The sequence below is a fragment of the Cajanus cajan genome, chromosome 7, assembly GCF_000230855.2.
Source record: "Cajanus cajan strain Asha chromosome 7, NIPB_CcT2T_4, whole genome shotgun sequence".
Lineage (NCBI taxonomy): Eukaryota > Viridiplantae > Streptophyta > Magnoliopsida > Fabales > Fabaceae > Cajanus > Cajanus cajan.
The window spans coordinates 40,998,388-41,010,373 of NC_138523.1; the positions used below are offsets into that span (position 1 = coordinate 40,998,388).

At 36.3% G+C, this 11,986-nt stretch overlaps 2 protein-coding genes across 4 annotated transcripts; both read right to left on the bottom strand.

Moving 5' to 3' along the window:
* Positions 1 to 298: 298 nt before the first annotated feature.
* On the bottom strand, positions 299 to 5,707 carry LOC109813936 (TATA box-binding protein associated factor RNA polymerase I subunit C). Of its 3 annotated transcripts, none has more exons than XM_029274476.2 (4): positions 2,528 to 5,707; positions 1,879 to 1,948; positions 1,464 to 1,655; positions 299 to 977 (listed from the first exon to the last, which is right to left on the bottom strand). In XM_029274476.2, exon 1 carries the CDS (start codon positions 5,540 to 5,542, stop codon positions 2,882 to 2,884), a length of 2,661 nt encoding a protein of 886 aa, XP_029130309.1. In that variant the 5' UTR covers positions 5,543 to 5,707; the 3' UTR covers positions 299 to 977; positions 1,464 to 1,655; positions 1,879 to 1,948; positions 2,528 to 2,881. The 3 variants fall into 3 exon arrangements, with proteins under 3 accessions (XP_029130309.1, XP_029130308.1, XP_082915771.1); XM_029274475.2 differs by having other exon boundaries at positions 1,804 to 1,948; XM_083059645.1 differs by having other exon boundaries at positions 299 to 1,054; positions 1,804 to 1,948.
* A 2,567-nt stretch (positions 5,708 to 8,274) lies between these two features.
* Positions 8,275 to 11,797, bottom strand: OTP86 (Tetratricopeptide repeat (TPR)-like superfamily protein). The gene has a single exon (XM_029274474.2). It carries the CDS (start codon positions 11,410 to 11,412, stop codon positions 8,611 to 8,613), a length of 2,802 nt encoding a protein of 933 aa, XP_029130307.1. The 5' UTR covers positions 11,413 to 11,797; the 3' UTR covers positions 8,275 to 8,610.
* Positions 11,798 to 11,986: the final 189 nt, after the last annotated feature.

Here is an 11,986-nt window from a genome sequence, read left to right on the forward strand (position 1 = left end):
TCTCCTAGTCCGTGATGGTATTGAACCTTTTCAAAACATTGGTTTCCACGTCTGTTTTCTTTTTTTTTTTTATCTTTGGACTACGGCCCATATTTTCACAAAAACTGAATAAATAAAAACAAGGAGATTGCATTTTGTGATCCGTTAATATTTTTTTTTTTTTGTTTTTCCGACAATTTTTATGAAAAATAAATGAAACTTTTAAGTCTTAAATTCCGTGTGACATTCTAGGCCCATCAAACGTGGTTGCACCATTAAAGATACATACATCCTGAATAAAAGTAAGTTGACCACACTATAGAACAATAAACACTTTTATTCTCTCTTTACTATTATAGTATCAGAGCTGAACGATCTGGAACTTGGTAAAACTCAGAAATTGAACCCGATAACCCAACCTTATCCTAACTACAAAATCATGTCCTTGCCATTCTATGCACATCAAATCACACCAAAGTTGAAGGGGGTCTTGTAAATGTGTTAATGCCTCCTCAATTCCTAAATATTCAAGTTGTGAATCCAGCGTACACAGAATGGGTCACCTCTGTGGCAAGGCCCACCTCAAAACTTGGACTTATATGCTAATTGGCAAGGCCTAGTCCTTCTGTAGCCTCAGTGCTAATACAAGACGTGAGACACTTCCTCTCTTCAAAAGGAACCCAAGTAACAAGTATCAGTCACATAATCACAGGCATTGTAAATACTGTTGTTGCCTTCCATTACCAAATTTTCATGAACCGCCTGACATACAACCTGACATGTGTCATCTTTTGAAGAATTCTGTTACTAGCAATGTCAGGCACATTATTCAATGAACCCTCAGGAAGATGACAATTGACAATCAGATTCAATAGATATGATTTCATTATTTATCTGGGATGCATTAGAAGGAGGAACCTCAATATATATTTGACCAAATCAGATACAGTGGAGCACGTTCCATCGCAATTATTTGCTATTTGATTCCGCATTGAAAGCTGCAATGAATCGTATTGTGCAGAAGTCAAGTTCAAGTTTTCAATGAAATGGATAGCAAGAATAATACCCATCCATCCTGGTACAATAATTAGTGTTTTAGATACATGACTAGGACTCTACGGTTTTTTTGCTAAATGTAAATGTAATAACTGTCAAAAAAAAAATTCTGAAAGATTACAAGTTATCACTGTGTGCATGAGAAATTTTCATATAAGACAGACACATACAAGTATTAAACATGAGCATTGAAAAGGTCATGGATTCCATAGAAACAATCTTGGACATAGTTTAACAACAATGACAAGAAAATGTTCCACAGATATGGCGATAAATATCATGAACCAGGAAGCAACAAGTGATTAAAACACAAACCACAATTGCAACTCAAAAGCTTATCACAATTCAATTTACTATACCAAATAATTAAGCATCATCCAGTTATAAGAAGCCATCAATATTCAAGAACATGAATACACAGATCATACCTCTTGACATCTGTTTCCACAAAAGAAGACATCCCTGGAATATCAGTATTGGCAATGCATCATTTGCCACAGCCACAGGGACTCTAATATCCAAGCAGCCTTGATGGAATGTTGATGAGCATCCATCACAACATATCAGGTCTCCTCCATCTCCATCATCAGTATTGGCAAGAGAATACAGGTTTCTGTGATCTACAAAAGATAAAAAAAATTGTATTCATTTCAATCAGGGAAAGGCTACAGCACCTCCACTTGAGAAATGGGTGTCTACTTAATCAAAGAAAGTTTGTGATAATATAATTATATTAACAACATTGTCAGATATTCCAGCAGTTATAACCTATGAAGCACCGACACATCTGAAGCATGTTGAATCTGCATGAAACCATCAAAGAAACTAAGCAATGAAAAGAACCTTCTCAGAGCTGGATGATAAAAACGTTTCCCAGAATCTCTTGAAGTCCAATTTCAGTTCATTTTTGTCCCTGATTTAAAGATATAAAAGGTCATAATCCCATCTAACATAATAACAAAAAATGACATCATAAAAAGCAATCCACTAAAATTAGTTGTCGACAATTATGAAACACACAAGTACTTGAAATAAAATGAATTAAATAAAAGGAATTTAATATACAGTATAATTAATAATTATTATCAGACAAATCAGAAACCAAAGGTGAGACATGTTCTGAAATATATCTATGCTTCCATGTGGCAACAAAACCAGACATCAGCTTACATGTTCACCAATGAATGGATGTGTGAAATTAAGAACTGATGTGTTTTCACAATTTTAAACAATTTGCTAGTCTTAAATCTTCCAATCAATAAATATGACAGTTTTGACAGCTACAAATAACACTATATAAGCAGATAAGAAAATATGCCCAAACAAACTAAGTGTTAGCATAAAAGCCATTGCTCAAAGCCAATGCAATACTCGAATCAAAGCCATTTGCTCAAACTTAAACCACAGAACTAAGTGTTTGCATAAACCTAAAAAAGAAAATAATGAAACAAACTTGAAAAAGAAAAATTAAAATGATAGAAATATAAGGGACCTGGTAGGGGACAGAGCAAAGGATTGCGAAGCTGAGAAGACATTGTTAATTTGTTATCTCAGGGAAGGGGAAAAAGCAAGTATGCTTCCTGCATGAACTTCAAAGTCTGAAATCGTTACGATTTTATTACAGCAGCCACAGTGAATGCCATCTCATGTGATCTTACCATCCAGTACTGCACTTTTACTTGGAGAAGGCTTATCATAAATTTGCTTCCTTACAAAAAATTTACACCGTTCAAATCTGTCCCCGAGGATCAACCAAGAGCAGTATAGTAGAGGACGGGAAGGCCCATTTGCTTCTTGCATACCTATCTTCTACGGGGAAGAGGATGACTAAGGGAGAGATCACCAGCTAACTTCTTTTTTCAAATCTAGATTGAACACAAAATTCCTTATATGAATCAAAATTTTCTTGCCATTTAGACATCTGTCTCTTCAATAGATTGTATGCCTTTAAACCTTGAGGTTCAAGCTTCTTCACAGGAGCATCAAACCTCAACTCAACAGGGGAAAGATCATCAAATATCTCTTGTCCAACAGATTCAGTCTGCTCATTGGACTTCTTCTCTGGAACATGAAAAATGAATGTATCATAAATTGTATCACTATAAACAGACTTCCCATGAACAAGGTCAGTGGCAGATGAGTTTAATGCAACTGGATGGTATAACAAAAAAGATTTTGGTTTCGAAGAACCAAGCCAGGTCTCCTCTCCATCCTCAGCAAGGGAGACTGCATGATCATCAAGATGTGTAGGGCCAGACGCTGAAACTGCAATCTCACCAGCCACCTGCATAATTTCTTTGTACTTGAGGCCAAGTTCTGTTTCTACTGAAAATTCACCTCCTTCCAAATTTGAGTACCCATTGCGAAATTCATTAAGCACGAGCAGAACAGGAAAAGGAATAACTGGACCCACAATGTCATCATTGCTGTGGGGTGATGATTTCCTTAAAAAGAATGGAGGTAATTGAGGGAGGTTTGGAACAGCTAAAAATTCCAAAGCTACCTTATTTTGGTCCAGGTCTCCAACAACTTCATGACATTCAGCAAATCTAAAAAACGCCAACTGTAATAGTTCCATAGGTAAGTCAGTCCACAATCTTCTCAAAGCAACCTCGTGTAAGCTTGCTGGTAGCTTGACATCATTAAAAACAGAAGTAACTGCTGGACATGATCTTGATTGACCAAGTCCACAAGCATTCAATTTCTCACACAATAACTCATGCACTTCTGCACAAAATGATTCCTTGTCCTGAGAGTCCACATAGTTCTTTTTTAGTTTTGTAGCTAGGAATCGCGTAAGATTACCACGTGCATATGCATAAAGGTGATCCAATTTTAGGTAGTGAAAAATTTTCGGAAATTTGTATTTCTCATCACTAGCCTGTTGCAGCAAGTGTCTGTCCAAACAAAATACTTGATCATGGCAATCTTCCAAGTTTTTAGCCTGCGCCCAAGAGGCATGGTATCTCTGCAATTCAAACCTTCCCGAAGACATTAGCCTTATCAGCGTAAAACCACCATTTTCATCCGGTTCACACAGTAATGCAGCAAGGTCGTTGCTTAAAACCCCAAATCCCAAAACAATCTCTTTCTTTAGCTGCCAATCAATCCACTCCGGAAGAGCATCCTTAGTAAACTCTTTCCTTAAGAGACAACTTCCACAATGACATTCGTGACCAGATAAATTAATCTCAAATGGAAGCTCCCAAGCACAGATGGCAGAGTTAATCTTCGAAGTAATAGAACCTTTACGAAACGGCTTTATAGACCCGTAGCAAAAGATATTGAACTCGCAATTCCAAAATGACCCCAACATAATGCAAAACCCAGATTCAGAAGCCAACTTAAACGCGTCTTCCCTAGAGTGGGACCTCAACATAGACAAGCTAAACACAGACATGAAGCATGGTCCTTCAATACCATGCATCCACTGCAACACAGGCACCAAAGGCTTCCTCACATCACAGAGAAGCAAAAGACTGGTAGAAGCCACAGCAAAGTAAAAGCTATCAGGACCAGCCCTTGACAACGCAAGAAACCGCTCATTCTCATCCGGAGCATACATTCGCAGCGTCTCAATCTTCATTAGACAACTCACATTACACTCCTTCACCCTCAAATCAACCAAGAAAACAGCATCCGACCGCGCAACGACCAAAATCCTGGGGTGCCAACTAAACTCACAGCTCAACCACACCTTGTTGTTTTCAGAAAAACCCAAATCATTCCATGGTACCCTCAACCTATTCCCCTTGAAACAACCACCCGAGGCATGAGACTCCAAATCAAACAAAAACAACTGGCCATTCTCCAGCAACACGAGACTCTCTTCCAATATGTGAGGACTCCAACAAGCATGCGCGACGGGGCAAGTCTTGAACATCTTACCCCCCAAATAAAACACACTAGGCCTCTCCAAAACGGAGTTGTGCCTCACAGCGAACCAGTGAACGGAATAGAGAGTAGAAGCCAACAAATACCCAATGACATGAGAATCCGTGAGACCAAAATCAGCAACGGGGTTAACCGAAATACTCAAAATACGATGCGCGGAGCCGGTAGAAGCGCGAAAAACGTCGCCGTTTGCGTCAAGCTGGACATGCAAACGCGCGTCCTTAACGGTGAGGAGGAAAAAGGCGATTTTGTCGTCGTTGGGGCCAGTGGGGAAGAAAACGAGGACGTTTGGGCTGTGGGGGTAACTGAGGAGGTGGATGCGGTTGCGGAGGAAGGGGGGAGCGGCGTCGTTTTGGTGGGGAGAGAAGAGGGATGCGATGGAGGAGGCGGTGGAGGGGAGAAGGGAAGAGGTGAGGAGGAAGCGAGAGGGCAAGAGGTGGGGAGGGAGATGGAGAGAGGGGAGGAGAGAAGAGAATAGAAGAGAGAGAGGGTTAGGGTTAGGGTTAAAGAGAAGGGGTCCGAGAGGGAGAGAATGGGAATGGGATTGAAGAAGAGGGGATACGGTGGATGCGGCTATTGGGAAGAAGGACTTCCATTCTTCTGAGAGTTCCATGGCAATGCAGTGAGAATCATGCGTGGTTCCAAGTTTAGGGTTTAGGGCTTCGCTCGCGGTGGTCACGCTGCCGAGTGCGGCGGAAGAATAGCAGAAGGAGAAGAGGGGGGAGTCAGGGTAAATCGGGAAAAAAAACAAAATATAAGCGGGTAATTTGGGTTTAGTAATACAAAATGATTTTTGGAATTATTTGCATGTTTATATTATATTTACTATTTAAATATTTATTTTTTTATTAGTTTATTTAGGACCCTCGGTCTTTTTTATAATTTCATAAACTTTATCGTTTTATTTATATAGTTAAATATATTTCATTTTCAATCTTTACACTTTTTTTTTAGTTGGTACAATTTTAAATTTTACATTTTAATTCTTATAATCAATAGATAGTAGAAATTAAAAGAAAACAAAAATATAATATATATGAAAATGTAATTTATATGATGAGTAAAATAAAATACTTTCAGCTATAAAAAAGATACAATTATCTAATGGCAAACATTTTTAGGTTAAGAATTGCTTAACTCTTTTGATAAGTTTTATGAATTTTAGCAACTTTTCCACTTCAAAGTAAAATTTTGTAAAACCTTTTATGAGTATTTTTGCAATAAAATTATAAATTATAAATAGCATTATTAAATATAATCATCACTAAGACTATTTAATTCTACAAGTATTTTTTGAATAAAATTTTAAATTGTAATATTAATTATAATTAACTAGTTCAATTACTTTTATTCATCATAATGTATTGAGTATTTGTTTTTTATATATAAGAATGAAGCTACTTTTTAATAAAACTCCCAAAACATATTTTTACTTGGCAATTAACGTAAACTCTTTCAAGTAATAATAATTTAAAAAAAATGACATGAAGTTCATCGTTAGTTGTGTAGTAATACTACAAGTATTGTACAACTCTACGTTGGAAATTCATTTCCAAATAATTGAGGAATTGTTATTACAAAATAATTCAGATGAATATATAGTTAGAATTCAGGTTAACTAACTAATAGATGATGAAGGGAATAGTTTCAAATCATGCAAGTACGAGAGGTTGGCAGGATTTAGAAATGTAGTAAGGAAGTGTCTAGTTTCATATAATCATCTGCAAAACAATAATTATGATATAGGTAAATTGTGAAGGTTTATTAGGGAACCACTCCAAAGTACAGTATAGTATAGATAATCATAGCACTAGATGCACCCTTTTACTCTTCGAGAGGTCCTTAGCCTAGTTATGCTAGGGTCTTAAAGCCTCAAGCTCATATTTCTTGCTGCTTTCAATGCTCATTCGAAAGCAATCCGGTTCATGAACCCTCCAAGCTGAAACGTGCACGGAGGCTCACAAACAGAAACCTCGAACTGATGGCTATCGTCCCCACACTTTTAAAATGTTTTAACTCGTTCAAGGCTTAATAACTTTTTTCAAACTGTCATAAAGCCTGGCCACAGATTAATGTGAAGATTGCTAAAATTAACTATTTAATATTAAAGGGCATAAAAGTTTAAATTATGCATAAAATTATTTTTGAGAGAATGATTATTAGATTTTATTAAATATGAAAATGCCTTTATAAATAAATTAATAATAATTGATACGTGTGTTAATAAGTAACACTTATTTTTATTATCCATAATTTTTTTTTAATTTATCAAAAAAATATAGTGTGAGTCGTCAAAAAGTGTAATATGAGTTGACAAAAAGTGGAGGTGTTTATAAATAATTTCATTAGAGCAAAAATTGTAAAAATATAATGTGAGTTACTTATAAATGATGTAACCCATTTAAAATGGATGGAAATTACTTACGTAACATGAGTTCAAGAATACAGTGAAGTGTAAACATTTTTTAGAAAAGGTAAAATTTAATGATAATGAATAAATTAACCAAATTAGGACCAGAATCTACTTTTGAAACCGGTGCAACAGGGAAAAAAAAAAAGCAACATCTCATCAAACAACTAAAATTAGTTTATTAAAATGTTCCCTAAAAATAAGGGAATTTAAACATTCATTTAAAATTACTAATCCAAACAAAATATATAATAGTGAAGTATTTGTAACAACTTAGTTCATATGATATATGTTCCGGTTTGAGGTGGAGTCTTAAAGATATTTTATATGTAAAGTTTAAAATTATAGATTATGGATTTTTTTTTAATTTGCTTTCCTGATTTCCTTGATTGTAATTCATTATAAATAAAATAGAATATGTGTGGATCATTACAAACAATTTTTACAATTCCCCTTTACATTTGAAACAATAATAATTGACATAGAAAAATGTGATTCAACATAAAAATAGATGTGCATCAACAACCAATTTCGTGAAAATATAATTTTTATTTAAACATCTATGAAGATTCTTGCTAAGTAGTAATTACTAACTACCAAATAATCTCAGACCATGTTTATAAAGAATGGTAAAATAAGTCTCAACTCGTTACCCTATAAAAAAATGGTGAGCTGGGTTAGATATCTTAACTTTTTTATATATTTTTTTATTATTTTTAATGTTAAGTTTAAATAATTAGATTTATTTTACTATATGTAAGTTGAGATTTTTTTATGTAACAAATCTATTGTAAGAACTACTATTATTATAATGACATATTTATTTTATTATATTACAAATTTAAAATTTATTTTATTATTTAGATACATTAATTTATGTAGATATTTTAGATATTGAAAAAATAATATATTAAAAGAAATACTTAAAATAAATATTATTTTTTTCTTTTTTTAAAGAATTTTTTTGACAAATGACCCGCCGACCCATTCTTAAGCATAAAGAGTCAGAATGTTCAGCTCATTTTTGTTTTGCGACCAACACAATCCAACCCATTTTTGGTAAACTGATGAGGGACAAGCCTAAATGGACTGAAGTGACCCGTTTTCTCATCTCTATTGTTTATCTAGGTTCTTATGTCTTTGATTAAGACACTATAAAGAAGCTGGCAAAATCTCGAAAGATAAATTTTGGCGACTGCCTCCAACAGGAAGGAACCAGAGATGAGAGATGTGTGCTGTATCTATTTACATAAAATAATCAAGGTATTCAGTCACCAGAAATCCCCACACGAACAGAGCCCTCTTTGGAAATGATGGAACCTGTTGGCATCCCTTACAACAAGGGTCCGTTGGGAGACTTCTGATGCTATCTTAAAGAATGTATGACAATCATCACAAATTCTAAGGTTCTTTGTGATTCGAATAGAAGTACCCTTTGGAGTAACAAGCAGACCATAACCAAGTGCCAATCTCTCACTATGTCCATATAGCATCTGCGTTTTCTCTTCTTCACTAACATTGTGAAACACAAACTTAGTTTGAGCTCTATAGCCTCCTTTTATCTCCAAAAGTTTTGTAAACTGGGCTAATTTTAGATAAATGTCATCAGACTGTGGATGAGACTTGTCCCTTGCCGTGAAGGTGTGAATCTTATTCTCAACCTCAATCCAACTACACCCTGGTTTCTTCCTCAACCCATTTCCCTTCATTTTCAACCTCACTTCTTCAACATCATTCCATCTTCCATCTGCTGCAAAGATGTTTGATATCAGTACATATTTTCCTGAATTCTCTGAATCTGATTGTAAGAGCTTCTTTGCTGCCAGCTCTCCTAATTCTTTATTAGAGTGAATGCGGCATGCCCCAAGTAGAGCACACCAGACTTCAGAAGAAGGTTTAATAGGTATGTTTCTCACAAAATTGTAAGCCTCTTCCAGGGAATTGGAACGGCTAAGGAGATCAACCACACAGGCATAATGTTCTGGCCAGGGTTCCAATTGATATTCATATTTCATGATGTCAAAAAACCTCTTACCTTCAGCCAACAATCCTGAATGGCTGCATGCGTATAATAAAGCCAAAAAGGTTACATGATCAGGAATAACATTCTCATCAGTCATTTTCTTGAATAAAGCAATGGCCTCATTTCCACATCCATGCATTCCATTTGCATTAATCATAGAAGTCCATAAAATTAGATCTCTCTGTTTTACAGAATTAAATATCTTTGTTGAGTTCTGCACAGTTCCACAGCGAGCATACATGTCCACCAGGGAGCTAGCAATTGGTCCCTCCAAGAAGAAACCCTTCCTAAGCAGATATCCATGAATCTCCTTCCCTTTCTTCAATGAAGATAAACTCGCAGTGGCAGAGAGTGCACTAATGAGAGCTATAGAATCAGGTTGAATATTAGTTTGTTTTAGACAGCAAAAAAGTTCAAGAGCCTCAACTGGAAGTCCATTATGAACACAACAGGTAATCATACTGGTCCAAGACACAATATCCTTGGATTTAATTATTTCAAATGCACGTCTTGCATAATCTATATGCCCCACCTCTCCGTATACATTGACCATGGCATTTTGTAGCATTTTATCAGCTAAATCTTTTTTCAAAACATAACCATGAATTTCTTTGATTAAGTTTCTAGATTTCAACCCACTACAAGCCCGCAAAAGGCTTCCAATCATCATGGGATCAGCATCCATCCCTTCCAGCTGAACCTTCTGGAACAAATTTATTGCTTCCAGATGGAATTCATTCTGTGCGTAGCCGGCAATAATAGTTGTCCAAGAAATAAAGTCTTTTACAGGCATACATTCAAAAGCATGACCCATATATTTCACACAAGAACACTTGGCATACATATCTATCAAAGTGTTCCCAATCTGCAAATTGGAATCCAATCCATTTCTTATTGCATAGGCATGAACTTCCTTCCCTTTCAATAAACAACCCAATCGCCCAGACGCCGCAATCAAGTTTAACACTGACACCTGGTCAGGCTTTTGGCCAGAATCCTGCATTTCCCGGAAGTAACTTAGAGCATCATTATATAGCTCATTTTGAACAAAACCGGAAAGCAATGTATTCCAAGATACATAATCCCTCCAGAACATACTTCCAAAAACTCTTTCAGCATCCCCGATTCGACCACATTTAGTATACATAGCTATCAAAGCATTGGCAACATAGACATCAGCAAAATGGTTAGACTTCAATACAACACCATGTATCTCCATACCCAGTTTAACAAATGAGGGATCCTCACAACCCTGAAGAGCTGCAACAAAAGTATACGTATTTCTAGCAACACCAACCTCCTGCATCCTTCTAAAAAGCGACAAAGCCTCCAAACACTCCCCTCCTGCCACATGTGCCGAAATAATAGAATTCCAAGACACAGTGTCCTCTTTCTCCATCATAATCCCATCAAACAACACCCTAGACCCACCAAGATCACCACACTTCGCATACATAGCAATAAGCGCATTGCACACAAACACAAATTCACCATATCCACACTTAACCGCCACGCCATGGATTTCAGCGCCCAAGCGGCTTTCACCAAGAGCACCACATGCTTTAAGCACAGAGGGAAAAGTACAAGCATCTAGCGCCACCCCAAGGAGTCTCATCTCTTTATACAACTTAATAGCTTCGAGATATTTACCACTCGACACAAACGCACCCATCATGGCATTCCAGGTAAAAATAGTTTTTTCGCTCATTTCATCGAACACCTTCACTGCATCATGCAAAGAACCACACTTCCCGTACATGTGGACAAGCTTGGTGGCCAGAAACGCAGAAGCGTGAGATTTAAGCAAACGGGCATGCAATTGTTGGCCTTGTGGGAGGGCTTTCTCGGCGGCGCAGAGATCGAGGAGGAGGGAATGCGCGTGTTCGAGACGCGAGGGGGTTGCGAGTGGGTGAGTGAAAAGGAGGGTTAAGGATTGAAGAGCGGGTTTAAGTGTTCCATGGTTGGGAGGAAAAGGGGTGAGGATTGGAGTGGGCATGGTGATGGTGCATGAGTGAAGGTGCACTGTGCCGCACCTAAACAAGGATCTCATGCAATCCAACAACCGCAACTAGAGGAACACCAAATTAGAGTGACAAAGATTCAAATATGTTATGTTACAATATCATCAGACCCTTTTTTCACTGACTACGATAATCAAAACAATATTTCTTTAATACCAATATTGCCCAGGTACTGTTAACTCCATTTTATAAAATAAATAAACTCGTTGTAAATTTGTAAAAACTAATAAAAAATTATTATTCTTCAAAGTAACTTAAAAAACACACTTTTGCCAAATATTTGTATGCAAGTATGTCTTTATGATTAGATAAATAATATTTAATTATATATATCTTTTTATATATACTTGTCTAACAAATATTGATGACTGATGAAATATAATTGTTTACATTCTAATTTAACCTGTATATTTTTATGTTTATGTTAAATTTATACTATAATTATACTGTGCGTATATATCGGTATCATGTGCGAGCGACCATTGTATTGTTCAATGCCTCTAACATGAAGGAGATAGCCACAACTGAGAAAGCAAGCAACTTTTTAAATTACGATTACAAATACATTGATCCTATTCCTAGACTGCAAATGTAAAAGGCGAG

Coding starts and splice junctions, on each gene's coding strand:
- LOC109813936 (XM_029274476.2), bottom strand. CDS start 5,542: ATGGAACTCTCAGAAGAATGGAAGTCCTTCTTCCCAATAGCCGCATCC.
- OTP86 (XM_029274474.2), bottom strand. CDS start 11,412: ATGAGATCCTTGTTTAGGTGCGGCACAGTGCACCTTCACTCATGCACC.